This window comes from Eptatretus burgeri, chromosome 3, assembly GCF_056783735.1.
Source record: "Eptatretus burgeri isolate ZD-2024b chromosome 3, Ebu_testis_v1, whole genome shotgun sequence".
NCBI classification, from domain to species: domain Eukaryota; kingdom Metazoa; phylum Chordata; class Myxini; order Myxiniformes; family Myxinidae; genus Eptatretus; species Eptatretus burgeri.
In genome coordinates this window covers 141,531,576-141,552,978 of record NC_140963.1, presented here as the reverse complement: position 1 = coordinate 141,552,978, position 21,403 = coordinate 141,531,576, and the positions used below count along the sequence as shown (strand labels likewise).

Genomic DNA, 21,403 nt, shown 5'->3' with positions numbered 1-21,403 from the left:
GGGGTGAGGATTTGGGGTTGGGGGAAAGCAAAGATGGGACAGAATTGGGATGGGAAGATTGAGGCTTTGGGGATGAAAGGGTTGAGGACTTTCACTGTCAGGTGGGGGGGTTTGAGTCGCTGCGGTGAGGAGGGGGTTTGAAGGCTCGGAATGGGGAGGGGACTTATGCCTTATGGTGAGATCTTGGGGTTTGTGAGGGAGGGAGAGGGGAGAGTTTAAGCCTTGAAGTCACATTTTACATTGCACAGATGTTTCACACATCCCTGTTAGTGATAATAAATGTTCCAGATGGAAAACAAAATCTAACACAATACACTTTAATGAAAAACAGAGAAAGCAGGAAAAGCTCGTTCCATTCTCATTAGAGGACAACAAAATCCGACAATATTTATTTACCCCCGCAAAGTGCCACCCCTACCCTCCCCCCCTCAACCTCCCACCCCCACAAAACCAAGCAGTCACACTCATTTACTTATCAGCACATCATTTTAATTTTGGGAGGGAGGGGAATGAGGGGGCGGGGGGTGGGAGAAAAATATTCATGCCACGGCAATTCCAATATATACACAACGAAAAATTTCACGAGTACCTGACCTGAAACAAATCCCGCCGTCCCATTTTCTATCGGCCTAAACCAAAAGGCCTCTTTGGCAGGGAAAGAAGTTTATTTTCCTGATGAACAGCAATGCCAGATGTACTGCATCAAGTGACATTTGTGTTCTCGTGGCATAATGGTGGAAAGACCAGGTACGTGCAAGTCAGGATGAAGTATCGAAACAAAGGCACCGTGTGCTTGCATTCAACTCCCAGGCCGTGACCAAGACCGTCGGCAAAGTAAAAGCAAAACCGGCATTGCATAATTAGTGACTGCACACCGCCACAATGGATCCATATCCGGTGCCTTTATGGTAGTTGTGCTTAAAATCTCACGAGTTTACAGTTAACTTGATACAGGCACACATTTTCTTGTTGTACAAGTACAGTATCATGTGAAATCAAACTGGTTTCTCAAACTTAACATTCACACAACATGGTGAAGGAAGCCAGTTATCATATAACGTGTACAAACAGACGATCAACAAGGAAACAAGGTGACAGTGCCATGCACAAACATATTTGATTGGGTGAGCAACAACTGTTGGTTGGTTCCAGGTAGAACGGAGGAGACGGGGAAAGACCAATTTCGCACACAAAAGTCCATGTCTACCACATCAATTCCTTTGCTCTAAAACCAGAATTGTTTCATGCAAAGACCCAAAACTCTTCATCCATCTGCAAGGAGCCGCTCAAATCTGAGTACTACTAAGACAATGTTATAAGAAGAATCCAAACACGAATGTTATGGTGTTTGTGCCAAGTGCATGCAAAATGCTCAAAAATCGATCGACCGATTAGTTCCTAGTCATGGGCCTTGTTAAGGAGAGAAGCATAGCTTTAAACAGTAACAGTACCAAGCCGAACCACAATTCAGGAAAGAACCATTCGTCAGCATGGCTCAATGCAGAGGTCTTGTACGGACGAGTGGTCAACAAGTCGCACAGGGAAAGGTCAGTGTTGTCAGGAAGACAGCATAGATAATGGATCCATTTGCATCCATTATACTTGTAAATGTGCCTCGACCATTAGATATCCACGAAAGATGATGTGGGGATCCTCGTGATGCACTAGTCAGAATCAAGAAGCGCTGTGTCCCACGCAATGTCCTGGCAACAATCAGGGGATGACAGTTGGGCTAATCGGAGAAGTGCAAGTCGCTAGGACAATGGCGAACAAATTGAGACTTTCCTGTCCTGCTTGTGCGTGGAAGCGATAAACAAGACAAAATGGACTCGAACTTGGCACATGAAGAACCTACATTCAGATCAAGCAGCGATGTTAAAATAGTCGACTGACATTGTGCCAATCAGGAAAGCTGTAATTAAAATCTTTAAAATCAGCCTCGTGGATATTGGAGCAAACAAAACTGTTAACTAGATCTGCTTCGTAAATTGAAGATCTTTTCCTTGTCTTAACAATTCCAACATCCTCAACAATTCATTTCGATACTGAAAACATGGCTGACCTGCATACGATCTCAAACTATTCAAAGGACCTGAAGCCAAATAAGGAGCTACATCCCTCCCCTCCCCCCACCCAAATCCCGAACATTCCTTTTCCACCATAAAATTATAGATTTGGGGATGAATTCGTTCATCTTCATGCCATGCATCACATGGCTTTGGAAAACTCCATTCAGTCAAGCAACACCAATGAAAGTTATTCCCCTTAAAAATAAACCCTAAAAAAGAAGTGCAAAAAAGCCTTTTCCAGAAAAATAATTATATTTCTCCCAAAATATTTTGGTGAAAATCTGATTCGTAAACCGGGCAAGGAAAACAAGCATTTGTAACGTGAACAGATCAGAACCAAAAAAAAAAAAACTATCGCCTCGTCCGGAATTACCCAAAACAATTCATTTCCTTGTCATGGTGGGTCCCGGCAAAGGCGGTGTATTCTGCGCAACCCTGAAACAAATAATAAACAGGCAAAGGGAATAAAACACACTTTTAAAGTGCGTCACTTACACTTGGCATTTCGATGATCACGTAGGACTCGAACGAAGCTAAAATGATGCAAAATGGACACCAATAAGTAAGCACAACCAAAAGCAATAAAAATCTTTCGGTGCCCTTTTTCCCTTTTGTAAAAAGCAAAGCAATTGCAAGTGAGAAAGCGTTTAAGGCTAGAGGGGAACGTGACGAAGGTCGCCAAAATGATGTCCCAAAGGCAGACTGGTCTATGGCCGGGCAGCGGTCGCTAGTCCTGTGTGGCAGCCAGGTTGCGGTTGGCGCGCATTTTCTCCATGCGCTTGTTCAGCTGGCTGTTGGTGATTTCCAGCTCTTCAACCCGGTCTTGAACGCTGCGAAGCTGGGGTAAGGTGAACATAGACTCACTCCTGCACTTGAAAGACATTAATCTTTTCTCATACTTGCTCTTGCTTATTCAAATATATATATATATATATATATATATATATATATATATATATATATATATATATATATATATATATATATATATATATATACTAGTAAAGGTGCCCGTCTTCAACGGGCGTCACTGGCAACATATGGTAAAAGACAGATAGCATGAATGTATTTTAAACAATATATTATATCATTTTTATCCATTGATTATCATTTAGATTTTCCCCTTCGACTGTCCCGCAGTAGCTCCACTTCGATGACATTACCACGTAGTTTAGTGACTACACAACGTGTACCATTCGTGAGTTCCGGAGGATCCATGGAGCGCATTAAAATTACAGGGCACCCTACTTTAAAATGATCCAAAAGGCATCATTTTAAAATCATTTTAAAATCATCAAAAGCATCATTTTAAAATGATCAGTTTCGTCTCCATATTCATATGTTGTAGAATTTAGCTGATTCTGAAACTGTTAACAGCATGTTGATCGGATGGTTCTGTGATTTTCTACGGTGGTAAACAGAGTACGACTTAAGCCTGTACGCCACTATGCGGAGACCTGAGGACCTAATATTTCACAACAAACTAAAATTTGAAGATATTTTAAATAAACAATTTATTATAATATCAATTAAATATCATTTTTATCCATCGATAATATGAATTGTTCTGTACAGCTATAGTTGTTCTCCTGGGATCTGCGCATCCATCCACAATCTATGTTCTGATGAAGTGCAGTCGGAATAATAAAAAGTCGGATGAACATGAACTGTTTAACTACCATAATCATCAAAACGAATTTTGAGGGGCCTCTTTGGGAAGACAATAATATCATTACTATATATATATATATATATATATATATATATATATATATATATATATATATATATATATATATATATATATATATATATATGTCAAAGCTCGTTTCATTTCATGCAGTAACAAAAATCTGATGGTGGAACAAAAAAAGGGGTGTGCCGAAATATTAATATAATTTCATTTCATGCAGTAACAAAAATCTGATGGTGGAACAAAAAGAGGGGCGTGCCGAAATATTAACATAGATAATCATCAAAACAAATTTTGAGGGGCCTCTTTGGGAAGACAATAATATCATTACTATATATATGTCAAAGCTTGTTTCATTTCATGCAGTAACAAAAATCTGATGGTGGAACAAAAAAAGGGGTGTGCCGAAATATATATATATATATATATATATATATATATATATATATATATATATATATATATATATATATATATATATATATATATATATATATATATATATATATATATATATATATATATATATATATACTGAACAAAAATATAAACGCACCAAGCGCAAAAATATAAACGCACCAAGCGATTGTTACTATTTTACCTCGAACTCATTAATACTAAATCTTCACAACAATTTGGTTATAGAATCCATGACAATTGAGCATTAAATTTCAAAGAGTTCCTTGAGAATTCTGGCGACAGTCTTTGCGCTACAACAGCCGACACAACCGAGGTGTCACTGTTAGAGTTCACACAGTCAGTAGCGGGTGTGTCCACCCTTGGCATCACGCAGAGCGGTGCATCTCCGGCGCATGGACATCACCAGATTATCGATGGTGGCCTGAGGGATGTTTTCCCATTCCTCCTGGAGAGCCACACGGAGCTGGTGGACGTTCTCTGGGACCGCGTAACGTTGTCGTACGCGTCGATCAAGAACGTCCCTAAGGTGCTCGAAGGGCGACATGTCGGGAGAATATGGAGGCCAGTCGAGGACATCAATGTCCTCCTCACCGAGGAAGTCCATGCAGATCCTGGCAACATGGGGGCGAGCATTGTCGTGCTGAAACGTCACATGGTGAAGGCGCACAAACGGCACGACGATGGGTCTGAGTATCTCGTCCCTGTGCCGCTGCCCGTTCAAGTTGCCTTCAATGAAATGAAGCCGAGTGCGCTCTCCATGGCATATGCCTGCCCACACCATAACACTGGCACCACCGTGTGACACCCGACGAAGGACATTGGCGTCAGTGTAGCGCTCCCCAGCCCGCCGCCAGACGCGGAGTCCGCCATCAGCCCGATACAGCTGGAACCGCGACTCATCGGTGAACAGCACTCTCCTCCATCATGCGAGGGTCCAGCGCAAGTGAACATTGGCCCAGTTCAGTCGGGTCTGACGCCGGACTGCAGTGAGGTCGAGTCCCCGGTGTGGTCGGCGGGCTCGGAGGTTGGCCTCCCTCAAGCGGTTACGCACCGTCTGGGCTGAAATGCGCCTGTTATGCAGCCCGACAGTCTCATCGGCAGTCCTCGTGGCCGGTCGGAGTCGATCCCGGAGATGTTGCAGCCTCATGTGACGATCCTGACCGGCGGTGGTCACACGTGGTCGCCGGGCATGTGGGCGGTTCACGGTGCTTCCAGTCTCTCTGAGGCACGTTCTCAGGCGGCTAATGGTGGAGTGGTGGACATTGAAGTGTGCTGCAACGGCCCGTACTGACGTCCCAGCATTCAGCATGCCAATGGCGCGCTCCCTCAAGATTTGTGACATCTGTGGCATGTTAACATTTGGCACCAGTCCACATTTTGGGGAGGCCTTTTATAGGGCAAGCTATAGGGAGTGTTTGTGTCCTGGTCACGCTCACTGACCATCACTCTGTCAAGCCCCATGGTGCTCATGGGAAGGATTACTCAACGTGTAAGTCCACACACTCAGAGTGGTCAATTTCAATGGGAACATCTGTCTTGAGCAAAACAAAGGAACCATTGCTCAAACATATCATCGGTTTGACCATTTTCCCATAATGGCAATCTTGACTTCGATATTTGTTCAGTATATATATATATATATATATATATATATATATATATATATATATATATATATATATATATATATATATATATATATATATATATATATATATATATATATATATATATATATATATATATATATATACATACACACATATGAGGCGCCACGAGGAGGAGTGATGTAAGGGACACGTCGGCCATTTTGGAGTTAATGCCATATAGCACTATTTTAACCCTTACCCTATCATTATCATATCATTAAAAAAATGTCACTTACATCACTCCTCCTCACGGGGCCTCATGTATATACATATACATATATATATATATATATATATATATATATATATATATATATATATATATATATATATATATATATATATATATATATATATATATATACACATATACATACATATATATATATATATATATATATATATATATATATATATATATATATATATATATATATATATATATATATATATATATATTGTTGTGGTTACCAAATTCGCAAACCACCATTCAGGTCCCTTAGGTGAGATATCTCCATAAGTATATGTGTAGTTAGGCCCAAACCCGTTGTCTAGAGGGAATAAATGTTATTCATGCGTGCTGCGACTCTTCAGGATAGCCGTTTTTCTTTTACTATCTTTATTTTGGACCAACCGCCATTGTTACCACCACCAACCACAACATCAACCACCCACCGCGGCGCCGCTTCACGTCACATCTCGCAACCGTCGCATCGCCACCGTTCTTGCGCCGCTTGTGGGTACCGGTGTTGGACTCGTGCAGGGCGCGCGCCGAACAGTGTGTACAAAACCACGGATTTTCCGCTTCAAAAACGGATCAAAAACGACACACGCCCACTTTTGTTCCGTCCAATCGGTGAGCGAGGGGCGATTTGGCCCCGCCTCCAGGGCGTTGGAGGGCGATCGCTATATGCAAATTTATGGATCAAAAAGCATTCACGCCCACTTTTTCTCGGGCCAATGGGGAGCGAGGTGAAAGGTCGAAGGCAGGGGGTCAAAGATGAGAGAGCGAAGCCACGGGGCTTATATAAGCGACCGCGTTCGTCAGTCAAAAGAAGAGAGAGTTAAGACTTCGCGGGCGGTGGAGTTGGGAAGAAGAAGCAAGAAGGAGTTGGTCGTCGTCGTGTGCGAAGGGGACGGAGCTGTGGAGAGGCGGCGAGGGCAGACGAGGGGGTGCTCGCGTCGTGCCGGGAGCTGCACACCAGGGAGGCCGACGGCGCGACCTGGTCGAGGTGGAGACGCTCGTCGCGGGACTCGACCCAGAGTAGAAATCCTCTATACCCCGAGCATCAGCAACCCCCTCCTGTTTCCCCCCGCGCTGAGATAGTGCGACCAAGGGGGCCCCTTTCCCACCCCCTACCAGACACTGCCCGCGAGGCCCGCGGAGTTGAGGCACCATCGCCGCTCCGCGTCTCATCACCAGACGGGTAGGCCCGACCCGGTCTCGGCCTCAGGCCCGCCTCATCCTTGAGGGTTCTTTTTCTTGGTTTTGGATATGTGTTGTCGGCGCCGTCTGTGAAGTAAAATTGTATAAGTGTTGCCGTGTGCTCGCGTAATCGGTATTAGATCTGCATTGTCGCATTTGCTTTTTGTGTAAAATTGCATTGTGTTTCTTTCCTTTTCTATGTGCTTTTGGTGGAATTGAATATGTGTGCTTTCCGTTCATCGCGAATAAATGTGCTTTGTGTTGAACTGTTTCCCGCTTTGCTTCGTCGTTTCTTTCATTGAATCCTCATCTTGCTTCACGTAAAGGGTTGGTAGTGGGCTGAATACGCCCGATAATTAATCGAACCGTCGAGGTCGACGAATAACACCGCTCGGTTATCCCGATAGTACGGAACGGGTCGCCAGTGGCCCGTGTCCGAAGTCGACCTGCGGCGAGGTGCGATCGCCCGGTCTACCCTCCGTGTGGGTACTTAGGTAGGTCGAATTTGGCGAGCAACCCTATCCCACGCGGGGGCTGATTGGCTCGATCGCGGTGAGACCGAAAGGTCCACCCGTGACTGGTTCCCGGCGTTAGTCCGAGAGGGTCACGACTGGATTGTCCGTCCGGTGGGCGACGTGCCGTGATTCGAGTTACGTGGCCGTCAGCACGCCGGCGGGCGCGAATCCGCAACAATATATATATATATATATATATATATATATATATATATATATATATATATATATATATATATATATATATATATATATATATATATATATATATATATATACCTCCCTACATACATACACACACACACACACACACTGAACATTTTAATTTTATTTAATTACTCCTGTAAGATTTACAAATATGGAGAAGTGGACAAACACCAAAACGGCAAGGATTCTAGAACTCCACTTCAATTACAGATTAATAATTGAGGCTTCAAAATAATTTATGTCAGAAAATGACCTTCCAGGAACACAACACTACTCTCATGTGCTAAGCTTCATGAAAGAGACAGTGCTCAAGCCTCACCTACGACATGACGACCGACAAACGTCCGTACGCCGAACAATATCGCAGTTACGCGTGTAGCTGTTAAGCATAGTCCACACCATTAGAGAAGAACACTGCCACAAGCATTGAACATGAAGAGAACAACCCTTCAGACAATGTTGAAACATGATTACCCTGTGTGCATGCGAAGCAAAAACCAGGTTGAGCAATTGGTTTTCTTTGTCTGTCGGTCTACAGACATCAGTCTTCACTCGAAGAACTACTTAATTTGAATTTAATTTTATACTTTGAACATTGTAGGACACGAGCCTGCAGTTTAGCAGAACTTTGGCTCTGAATTTCGCAAATTGTGTGGAATCTCGCATCGAGCACACACGCATAGAGAGGAACAAGGTAGTATTTTTACCCTGTCTGCCTGTCTGACAGGCAAACAAAATTGAAAATAATTCCAAACAGGAAATTTACTGTTTTTAGGAGATCACAAAGGACACAAACATCAGGCACAAAGAATGAATGTAACGTGTTAGATAAGGTGGTGTAATGAACACGACATCAAAGGCGGCTTCTGAAAGAGTTCTTTTTTTTCTTAAAACCTTTAAAACCTTTATTTTATTTCAATTGAACTATGTACTTGGATACTGGAGACCACAAATTGCCTTGTTGGCATTTCCAAAACCCTTCCAATTCGCTGTACTTGGACAAAATGTCCATTTTACGTCAACTCCACCAATCAAATTTGCCGCTGAGGATCTCAGCATTGGGTGGGGGAATAATCCAGATTCAAACAAAATTGCAGCTCAGAGGAAATATAGATCGTGCTCGGAAACGCAAAGCAAGAGTTCATTTTTTCTCAAGATCAGATCCACGATGACCGACTGGTTGACTGGCGGCCATTTCAGTTGTATGTAAATACGGCCGAGCCCTTTAACTCCATAAAGCAAAATACTAAAACAACGGGGGCTATGACATTTTGTGTCTTCTTTAACTTGTTTTACCATGTTGGGTGATTACCAACGGCTAACCAAGTGATCAGCGAAGATCAGTAACAACGACAGAAAAACATGCAGGAGTTTGCTGGCTTACTTCCCAAGCTGACAGTTGTGTTGCTGTTGTTGAAATTTTTATCCTGTTATCAAAATCCATCACTGTTTTACAACAAGAGGTGACATCTTCACTCGATTAAAGGATTAATAGAACATTAGAGCTTGGACCAGGAAGATAAGTTTGGATTACAGTTTTGAACAATGTAAACACTGCGTGACATCATTGTGGGTCAGGTCCGTAGCAGTCTCTGCACTGCAAGCCACAAACCCCTTTGGTGCTCCATTATCACAACATTATTAAAGGTCCCCTCCATCCCTCCCACGCCCCACCCCCTTCCCCATTCCCCATTCTCCCACATTTTGTTTTTAATCGACAGTTTTATCCCACACATAGGAGCACATCCTGCAGTACTAAACACAAATTATTTTCACAGAATGAGGCACACTGGCTCGCTCGTCAGGTTACACCAAACCCTAGAGAGCAATATCTTTTCCTTTTTTCATAAATTTCGTTTGAACCATCGTTTTGTCCCAAAAAACAAAAGAATGATGTGCAAGCTATTCAAAAATGTTAAAACCTTTTGGAATCCACTCCAATTTTAGCAGTTTCTTTCAAATATGCATCTTGTCCCAGCAATGTGCAGTGTTAACCTTAACCTTTGTTTGCCGAGCTCCTTTGCCGTGATTGTTTGGTAAACAGTCGAGTATAGTTTCTCGGGAATGATTCGCTCGGCCTACGTTTTATCCTCGGACCAAAACAAACAACAATTCCTTGACCTTCTCACCGATCTTTCACAAGTATGGCATTTTGTGCTCTTAGAAAGGAAATGTGAAGCATGTGATAACATTCAAAGCGAATACATTGGGAGTTCCACCTCGCTTGGTGTCCATGGCAAATACACCAAGCAAGGTCAGGATTCCCACTGCACCAGCAACACCAAGGTGTTGTTTCGAGATGCCAAAGGTAGGGTAATTATCCCCAATTCAGTGCCTTCACCGAATTTCCTGCAGGTGTTAATGGCAAACGAGCTGCCTGACACTGGATATGTACCTGGATTTAAATCCGATAAAAACATCAATCTTGGAGCAATATCTCCAACTAATGATCCCATGTGCATTTAGGTTGGAGACATTTGGAATCTGACAGTATCTCTCAAAAAGTAGACAACTGTGTGCCCGTATCACATCGAAGACCTACCTGGAGATCAAATAGGATGCAGGTGAATTAGAAAGCGATGTGGATGTGAAAATTGAATCCGTTAATGGTGACAATATGGCTTGCTGATTGAAGATAAGTGAAATGTATTGCACCAAGTTATTGGAATGTCACAATAGCAAAGGCAAGAATGTACAAAATGGCTTCTTCCTGTGCCTAAACATCCTTGAAGAAAAACATACCAGGTATTTTTTTCTCTTTCTTTACAAGATCGAGGGTCAAGGAAGAATGAGGTGATGAAGGGTAAAATGGTAATGAACTGACAAGTAGGGCAGCGGGACAACTCTTGGACACAAGCAAGGGAATGAAAGAACCAGAAAAGAGAGGTGGCGGGGGGGGGGGGGGAGAGAAAGAGAGAGAGAGGATGAGAAGAATCATGCAACCTGCAAGTAATAGGGTTGGGTTAGGTAGGGTTTATTGGGGTAGAAAAGATGGAGGGTAAAAATGGGATCCGTAATGAGATGATGGCCCACTGTCTGCTTGATGTCCTGAAGGGAAGAGTACGGTTGAATGATATCCAATAAGCAGTTCCACAAATGTGAGAAAAGAAGGACAAAAGAGTTGAGGTGTGATAATCCTGGATTTTGGGATTTTAACCAGGTGGGGGTTACTGGATGAACATGTACAATGTACATGTTGGAGTTGATGGGGGTGGGGGTAGGTCAAAGGGGTGAGTAAGCAAAGAGAATTGGACCAGAGGAGACAGAAAAACAGAGACCACTGACCTACTTGTGATGTCAGAGCAACAGAGTTTGCACTTCGGCCTCATCATGGAGATTTCAATACTATTGAGAGCTTTAGATTCCACAGAATCTAAGAGACTCTGATGTGATGCTGGTGCTCCAGCTCAGAAAGGGAGAGCAGAACTCCATTGAGATATGGTCAAAGGCCTTGTAGGCTGAGCATACTTTGGACTTTTCATGGAATCACTTAGAATGACAGCAGATGACCAGTCTGCGGCTGGCTCTGGAGGATAGCCTTGCTACAAAACAGCAAGCTTGACAAGTAGAGCAGAACGCCTGATTGTATAAATGCCTAAGATATGTCCAAGGAGATGGTCCTGGCCTCTTGTTTGAGATTGAGGGCCTCCAACCATTGCTGAGCAGAGCAGAAGCATGTGCAGAGTTGAGTGACTGCGGATGGAATCCGGATGGTCGGAGACTTGAGGTCAATAGTAATAGATTCCATGACCACAGGTAATTGGAAGTGAGCTCATGAGTTGGTAAACGAGCAGATCCATTGTTGAACAGCATTGATAATTGCCAATACCCAGGCAGATGCGAGGTGGCCAAAGGACAAGGACAGGCTGAAGAGCACAGTGATAATTCGTGATAAATACTTGATTTTGTAATAAAAATATACTTCACCCGGGGCGGGGGGGGAGGGGTGATAATAATAAAAAGTTCAATTTTCATAATCACCTCTCTCTGGAGTTTGCGCTTGTCGGCTTTCAGTTCATCCTCCACCTTCTCTGCATTTTCAGAGGCAGTTTTATATCGAGCCACCTGACTCTCCAAACGGGCAACCTGCACGCAAGAAAATCAAAGTTTGCCAACGTGGTTTGAATGACATTTTCTCCCATTCACTACACCCTTACATTCATTGTCCGTGAGCCTTTGCTCCTGTAAAGAAAAATAAAATAATCCAATTTGAGGCAAATGGGGACATCGCCGATGACGTTGCATTATGCAAGTGAGGTATCTGAGCTGGAAGGAGAGCCAAAAGGGATGCACACTCACCTCTGAGCCATCGAACATGTGTTTGAATTCCAAACCCAACTAAAACTCCCATCTTGGTGTTTCCCAGGCAAGGCGAGGGATCAATGGGTGTGTGCCATCCCTCTGATGGGTGTTAAGCCAGGTCTCCTGTCTGCCAGTACTAATTGATGGACTTAAAGATACCACAGTGTCCTTCACAGAGAGTAGGTGAGCTATCGCCGGCACTCTGGCCAAATTGCAGTTCCATCCCACAAGGGGTACTGCATCAGCGGCACAGCTACACCCCCAGCAATGATAAAACCAGCAGCCATGGGCTGCGTATGAAATTAATTAATTATTAGGTATCCAACTGCTTGTACTTGTTTCCTGGCGGCAGATAAATCAGGACATGCAACAAAATAATATATACGTGAAAACACACACACAAGAACACACACACACACACACACACACACACACACACACACACACACACACACACACACACACACACACACACACACACACACACACACGTATGTATATAGTCATGTCCAGGGAGTTTAACCCCCACCTGGATGGATGGCCAAGCTTCTCCCTTGAAGGCTTAGAGCCGAGACTCGGAGATTAATGCGCGCGCGGGAAGTGGCAGAGGGGCGGAGGAGCACAGCACGGGGCGCTGCACCAGGACAGCACAAGAGGGATTTATACTCGAACACCAGTACAATTACGTGGATGCAGCTTCTTAAAAGGAACACATTTCATGGAAATAAACAAATATTTACAAAGGACAAAAATTTAAAAGGTAATGATAATAATGAAGTGAATAAATCTTACAGTCAAGGCACCTCTTCACACAGACTCAAATTCAAACAAAGGGAAAACAAAATAAAAAGAAAACCCTTCCTTTCGAGTATTCTTGTACTTCGCTTGGCCCAGAGCTGGTCTTTGTGGAATTTGGAATCGTGGCGCTTCTATTCGCACGTGTAGACGCGCGCAACAAAATGGCACCTCATTGCTTCTCTCATAACGGGACAAACGCATGTCAGTCAATCCGTGAGCGGCACTCCACAGCAAGGCTCAGAGACCCAGTGCAACGGCTTCGTGTGCCGATCATCCTCACCGACCTAACCAAGAGCCAAAGGCCAGTGTTTTGCTTCAACACGCTAGCCAAATCGCCTCAACATGAATACAAGGATCATGCCATCCTCAACTCTCGCTCTCCAAAAAAAAAAAAAAAAATGCGCAACCAACCCATCCTCTTTGATCACACCTCTCAATCCTCCCCTCCGGGGCATGGCCTGCTCGCACAAAACCCCGGAAGGTGGGGCTTCTGCCTGCTCGGCTAGCTTCTGAAGTTACGCCCATCAATCAGCCTCGGGGGCGTGACTTCGCCCGCTGTCACCCTTGGAGGTGTGGCTTCTGCCTGCTCGGCACGTTTGCTTGTTTCTCCTCATGGTTTGGTTATAAAAACATAGGGAAAAGTCACAGGGGGCAATTACAAACTGGGGAACTTATTCTTAATCCCGAGCGAATTAACACCACACCACCCCCCCCCCCCCCCGTGTGGTGACATGTAACACTTAAGCTCACAGGTTCCCTACTTAGTTCCAACGAGATGCCTCCTACACGTCCACGGACTAAGCAGCTCAACGCAATGCTGTATTCCCAATTAAATTCCTTCATCTACCCCCACAACCGCAACAATTATATCTTCTTCTTCTTCTTTCGGCTGCTCCCGTTAGGGGTCGCCACAGCAGATCATCCGTATGATCCGCATAGTGCTTTGGCACATGTTTATGCCGGATGCCCTTCCTGACGCAACCCTGGTCACCTCTTACGACACAGGGATATGGTACACCTATTTTAACCGGGGTATACACCGGCCCAGTATACTGGTACTCATTTCGCCGACCTCGGAAGGATGACAGGCTGAGTCAACCCCCTGGTGTATTAATTCAGTGGCCCAACGGGGCTTGAACTCAGGACCTTTTGGATCCCAAGCCGCTGCCCTAACCACTGCGCCAACACCAGGCTTTACCGGAACAATTATATATCTATATATATATATGCACACACACACACACACGTATTCTTTTGATTGAAGTTTTTAATATTTTTCAGAATTTGTTTTTTTTGGGGGGGGGGCAGATATGCCTGGTGTTGGCTTAATGGTTAGGGTGGTGGGTTTTGGATCCTAGGGTCCCGAGTTCAAATCCCACCCTTTACCATTGAATTAATGCCAGGTGGGGTTGACTCAGCCCGTCATCCTTTCGAGTTTAGCAAAATGAGTTCCAGCTTGCTGAGATGATCGAGCCATTCGAGTATCCTGCGTCGGAGTGGAGACCCATCCATGATTATGTCCAATAGCCAAGGAAATTGCTTCGGCAGCACCGACGCTCTGCACAGAGTATGGTCATAATGGATTGGAGAAAAGCCAGCTTCACAGGGATACATTATGGCAAATAGGATGAGGACTTTGAGAGCTTTGTCAGAAAATCGGGTATTCACCACCAGCTTTTCACCAGAAGGTTGCCAGGTCAAAATCCTGAAATTCTGCTTTCAGCATGTCATCTTCTCACAGGCCAAGGAACTCAACTTTCTGCCATAACACCATCATCTTTGATGACTCCTTCCTCCACTGAAAAGGATCTCGCCATCCATGCATTCTTCTCACGGTGATCCAGACCAGGGAAGTATCCACTGATGGACAGACTACTTCATGGAAAGTAAGTGCCAAATGTTATCAGCAAATGGACACCTCTCTTCTGTCACCTCTAGTCACCTTGTCAATTCGGAGAACATGGAGAGATAATCAGCCTGAACTCTACGTTGGTAAAGCTGGAGATTGTGAAGGAAGCTGGCACCTTGTCTGGAGCTGTGAGATATTCACCATATTCCTTTGTCGTGAGAGGTTCAGCTGATCGACCTCACCAAAACAAAAATCTTCAAGACAGACCAGTTATAGAATGAGCGTCTGGTCCGTCATCTTCACATGAAATTCTTGATCTTCAGAAATATGATAGGAGGCCTCAAGAATAGCTTCCTTCCTCTTAGCAAATTGAACGGTTGAATTCACATGGCCAGACTTCAGAATGCTGTCCTTTTTGAAGAATTCAAGGTCTTCTTCTGCAAACTACTCAAGAGTTCATTCAAAATGGTCCTTCAATTTGTTGAGTTTCATGCTCTCCACATCAAGGACATCACTGCAAAGAACACATTGAGGCTTCTCAATGGACTTGTGAACAATACTTGCGAAGCCCCATTACAAAAACACTTCCTTGTGCACCCGTTTCTTCCCTGGAGCCATGATTCACGGATCTGAGGACGGAATTAATATTATATAAATTATTTACCAACATCAAAAAAAGAAGAACTTGCAAAAGAACTCTTGAAAATAAATTCACTCGTGCAAGTGAGAATATAGCAATACTGGTCACATATTTCAGCGTTCTGGAATTTCACACGTGAGTGAAAATTATGCTACAAAGTAAAAACACAAAGTATTTTAAGGAATAACATCAAAAATTAATAATATGCTCAGCAAGATCGAGACCATGCACGAAATGATGAGCTTGTTACGAGACACACCTATAGGTATGAAGCGGTTGGCAGAAACAGAGTTGTGGAGTGCTGCCTATTTGTAAGCATTCTTAACGTTCAGTGCGAGGCATTCCTAACTTCTGGTCCGTCACAGCATGGTAATCTTTGACATGGTGCTACAAGAGCGGTCAAGATGAATTAATTACCGAAATATCCCTAAAAGCTCATTACCCCCCACAAACAGGGCGGAATTACCAGCCGGGGGATAATTACCACCAGGTTAAATTCCCAATGCTAGCATATCATTGGTGCGAAGCCATGTCCATGGGACTTAGACTGGAACTCTGTTTTCAATTGTGAGATTGGTGAAGGGTGGGCAGGGGTAAGAAGTGAAATATGGGGGAGGGGGTAGATTTTCTTCGTGAAAATGCTATAAAACTGGAAAACTTGCAATGACGAAAACAAACTCAAATGGCATGAGGCAACCAGACGCTTGCAAATGTAACCGGAAATAAAATGGCTGCAAAACAGACTTTGGTTCTAAACTTGTGAATAACAGGAAGCGATAAATACAGGAGATGACGGATGGAGGCAGCGGTTGAAGTAGAGAAGTTTTAAATGCGACATCAGTTTGTTTCAAAAGTAAAATGGATGACGTCAGATTCAAGCAAGTTTTGTTCTTACCCAAGTATTACAAAATCAGCATTCCAATTCCTGGGCTGGAATTGGAGTATAGTTCAAATAAAACCTCAGGGAGCTTACACTTTGTTCCAGAGCTATTATGTCTTGCTCTGCTTTGGATAGCTTGAACTTGCAGTCGTTGAGCTGCCGATTGACATCACCTGTGAATGACATGTTGAATATCATGCATTTAGAACCAACGTTGATGTATTAACGCAGGTCTTACAGAGGGTTTAAATGAGACGAGTAACCATGAAGGAGTAATGTAAACACACAGATGAACTGTTTATATACACCAAATCCTTCATTCAGAGGTCAATGATCGATGTACCAAATGCACATTCTGCCATGATCCATCATGCCCCATCACAAGGTCTTGCAAATCGCAACCACGGCGAGGGCCAAACCGCAGGGCATGCATGGTCCCACAAAACCATGTTTCACTCGACAACAACGCTATCAAGTGTCAAGATGGGGGAGTGGTACGAAGGTAGATTTGGGGGGGGGGGGTGTGGGATGGTGATGGGTATTGTGGGGGTGATGGAGAAATGTAAACGCACGGAAGAACTGTTTATCTACCAAATTCTTCATTCATTCAATTAAATGAGTGATTCGCCAAATGCACATTCTGCCGTGATCAATTATGCGAACCGCAGCCACAGCAAGGACCAAACCTTGTAGGCGTGTATGGTCCCACAAAACCACATTTCACTCGACAACACTATCAAGTAATCCGACATCCGATTACAAAAGTGGTTTTATGTTGGAGGGTGATCGTGAGACTCGTACGATGCGTTTCCAAAATCTCCACTCCATTCTCTGCCAGGTCCATGTTGGAGTCACTGGACTTTTGCTTCACTTCCTCGAGCTGCTCCTTGAGGCTCCTCACCTGCAATCCACGCAAGGCACACGATGACCTTTAAACACTATGGAAACAAAACAAAACATTACATATTGGACATTCAACATTGAAAATATCCCTCGCAAGGAGTAGAACCAACAGTGGTTGGTGGTTTTGCAACAATTCAAAGCACACATCACCACCATGTGGATCATGCACTCATGTTGTCTTCATAACGGTCATCCTAAATGGAGAAACTTTGGCTCACTCCACAAGGGGCTCTTTTGCTCCGATGAAGGGAAAATGCACAGAGCGTTTTCCCCATTCCAGCATACCTTTGTTAACTCTCAGTTGATAAAACCCATGGTTCGAATTAGCCACCGATGCAGACTGACATGGGCCACAACAAAGGCCGAGTCGTCAAGTCCTCTGGCCTTGATGGGGTTTAATGAAATTTGTATTTAATGACTCAATGAAGAAAAAATATATATAAATAAAAACACCAACATTTCATTGTTTATCATATCGAGTCGATCTTCTCCATAACTGTTATTCAGCATTTGTTTAGCAAAATGAGACTATCCAGCAATTGGGCCATTTGTGGAAATGAAATTTGTTACAACTAATGTTGTTTAGAATTGGACTGTACTTTCGAAGGGAATTTGAAAAACAAAATTGAAATAAGTTTCAAATTAATACGTGACATAAGGTTTGAGTGGTTGGGATCATCAATCAGGAAGAAAAGGAAAGGCAAGCCAAAGAAGAATTCGTACTTTGTTCTACTCCAATGATTTTGCAAAAAAACAAGAAAGAACAGATTGGTCTTTGGTTCGAGTCTTCTCAAGCACATACACATAACTAATAATATAACATATCTAAGCTTTTAGTCCTGGTTATGATATGGGCTGCTGAGGAAGTATCCCAATGGATTCGCACTGGTGTGGATATTTGTATTCCCTCACATATCTATCAAGTGAAGCTTCATTCCCATCCAAGGTTCACTCGGGCTTGTGCATCAGCAATTGCTCATCACAACCACTATTTCAAGCATGACCATGTGCAAGGGTCTCTGGAGTCAAAATGTCTACTCCACAAAGCAAGTAACCTCTGTGGGAGAGTTCTTGAGGATGTTAAGCAGCAATATGCATCTTCTATCGCCGGTTCCATTGCAACTCAGCGACTTGGCTCTTGGTACATTTGACAGATTGCCAACAGTGTACTCAACCTAAATAAATCTTCTACACCTCCTCTCTTTCATGGACCTGAGGTTGTTACTTCACCTCTGGATAAGGCTAACCTCTGTAAATCGCTTTGTTTATAATTCTACCCTCAATGATCAGGGACACCCTCTTCCTTATTTTCCATCTCGTACAGACTCTGATGTTCCTGTTCCCTTTATCACTCTTCAGAAGGTTGCCAGAAATATTCCAACTCTCAATGCCTCAAAAGCGGCTGGTCCTGATGGAATCCCCGTGGTTGTATTAAAGATGTGTTGTCCTGAACTGTCATTGGTTCTTGCCAAACTATACAACCTGTGCTTGTCTGATTTGGTGTTTCCTTCATCCTGGAAAGTGGTTTCTGTTGTCCTCGTTTTCAAGGGTGATGGCGAGCATTTTGAGCCAAGCAACTATCGCCCCATCAGCTTATTTTCTGGAATAAGTAAGGTATTTGAATGCTTCATCGATGAACAACTTTTCAGCCATCTGGAGAAGAATGAATTTCTCAACGACTGCCAGTATAGCTTTCGCCATTCTCACTCTACAGGTGATCTGCTATCCTTCATTACGAATCATTTCAGCAGGGCATTGGAGCTCAAGTGTGAAGCTCAATTAATTGCTTTGGATATCTCAAAAGCCTTTGATAAAGTGTGGCAGAAGGATCTGCTCCACAAGCTTCAGTCGTATGGTGTATCTGGAGTGATACATTCAATCATTTCAGCTTTCCTTTCAAATCACAAGATGAAGGCAGAAACTTGAGGATCAATCCTCTACTTGCTCCATCAATTCTGGTGTTCCACAGGGCCCTGTCTTTGGTCTCACTCTGTCCCTTGTTTATATCAATGATCTTCCTGATAATGTTGTCTCAGCTTACCATGTATGCTGATGACTCCTCACTTTACTGTCCATCTGCTGACTCACTCGACATTACTCGTAATGAGGTTGGAGTTTCATTGGACAATGATTTGGAGAACGTGTTTAAGTGGGGGCATGATTGGCTGGTAACCTTCAATGAAAAGAAACCTAAATTGTTGTTCATGTTTCACTCCAGGAACAGGTCTTTCCCTTCAGTGTCTTCATGGGGTCTTCAGTGTCTTCAGTGTTCACATGGGGTCTTCAACCTTAACCGAATCATCTGACCTTCAGCTTCTTGGTCTGGACATCTCCTCGAACCTCTATTGAGATAAGTACATTTCTGGTATTGCTCAGAGTGCTTCCAAGTGAGTTGGTTGTCTTTATTGAGCGCAGAGGTATATACATCCTGATGCTGTTTGTGCGAGTGATTCAAACGAAGATGGCAACAATGGGAGAGTGAGTGAAGATGAAAATGCTCATAGCATGATCACTACAGATTGGTAGGTTTTGATTTTCCATTCAGTTAACGGTTCCTAAGAGAGGGATTTTGTATGAATTGATAAACAGTATATATTGGATTCGCTATATATGCTAGATATCCCTTATTGTCAGGTTTTCCGTGTGTGTGTGTGTGTGTGTGTGTGTGTGTGTGTGTGTGTGTGTCTGCAACGCGAGGCTCCAAAGCACGAACCAGCGAACCGATTTCGATGAAACTTTGCCAACAGGTGCCATATGGGGTGGGAATGTGCGTGTTTGAATTTCGTTGCCTAGCAACCACCCGTTGCTGTGCAGCGGCCAAAAAACCGCGTTCAGCGTTTTCAATACTTGTCCTTCAGTTCTGAATGTAGAGAATCGAGACTTCGGAATTAAACACTTCGAGATATTTAGAAAATTTTACTTGAGCCAATTTTTGATTGAGGTTTTATTTTTCAAATGGTAGTCCTTCAAAAATCGGGTGTCTATTTCCCGTCATTTTTTATGAGGAGCTGAGGAAAGTGGGCGGAGCTTAGGGAAAGTGGACGTGGTTGATGAAAAGTGGGAGTGGCGTAGGAAAGTGGGCGTTGCTTATGGAAAGTGGGCATGGCTTATGAAAAATATTGTGTGGCTCAGGAGGTGTGGTCAAACAAGAGCATTGAGAGAAGTTTATCGGGTTTTCTGTCTGCGTGCGTGCGTGTGTCTGCAACGCGAGGCTCCACAGCACAAACCAGCAAACCGATTATTTTTCAAATGGTAGTCATTCAAAAATAGGTTGTCTATTTACCGTCATTTTTTATGAGGAGTGTCAGTTGGCAAAATACGCAATAGGAAAAATATTGCCAGGCAGAGGAACAATTGTATGTGAACCAATACGTCTTGGCAATGAATCTTCGTCAGTGGATCGGTCAGAATGAAAAGCATCGTATCTAGCGCTTCGATCCGAGTGAATCCCTCGTCACCTACCAGCTTGTTATATATATATATATATATATATATATATATATATATATATATATATATATATATATATATATATATATATATATATATATATATATATATATATATATTACTCGAGCAGAAATACCCGTCATCGCTCGACAGCTAATACCGCCCAGGCACACTCGGACACCACGGACAAAATGGGCGACGAATGTTTTACCCCACTATTGCAGGCTGTCCAAGTGTCTTGCAGGTACCATTATCGCCCCGTCGGGATCCTGATCATCCCATGTTTCACGGCCTTGTCCATGAGGTGTTGATGTCCTCCTGCCCCAGTGGAGGGAGGGGATGTGGGATGGTGATGGGTATTGTGGGGGGTGATGGTTGATGGGGGATTGTGGAGGGGGGGATGGGGGTGTTGGTGGGTATTGTGGGGGTGATGGTTGATGGGAGATTGTGGGGGGATGGGGGATTGTGGAGGGGGGAGAGGGGTGGAGAGGGTACCCTGAAAGTTTTAGCATACAAAGTCAAATCCTCTCGGAGGAGTACATGATGATGCATACATACTTTCTCTCCACTATAATTAGATGGTGGTTCATTTAATTTGTAGT

At 43.5% G+C, this 21,403-nt stretch overlaps 1 protein-coding gene across 26 annotated transcripts in view; it reads right to left on the bottom strand.

The window, feature by feature from the left end:
* Nucleotides 1-467: 467 nt before the first annotated feature.
* The window catches only part of LRRFIP2 (LRR binding FLII interacting protein 2), a 100,728-nt gene continuing 79,792 nt past the window's right edge, over nt 468-21,403 (bottom strand). For all 26 annotated transcript variants that reach the window (XM_085875957.1, XM_085875965.1, XM_085875961.1 and 23 more), the window contains 4 exons: nt 17,250-17,349; nt 16,542-16,621; nt 11,961-12,065; nt 468-2,907 (listed from right to left, as the gene is read on the bottom strand). In XM_085875957.1, coding sequence (XP_085732083.1) covers nt 2,797-2,907; nt 11,961-12,065; nt 16,542-16,621; nt 17,250-17,349 — 396 coding nt within the window. In that variant the 3' untranslated portion in view covers nt 468-2,796. The remainder of the gene's footprint in view (nt 2,908-11,960; nt 12,066-16,541; nt 16,622-17,249; nt 17,350-21,403) is intronic.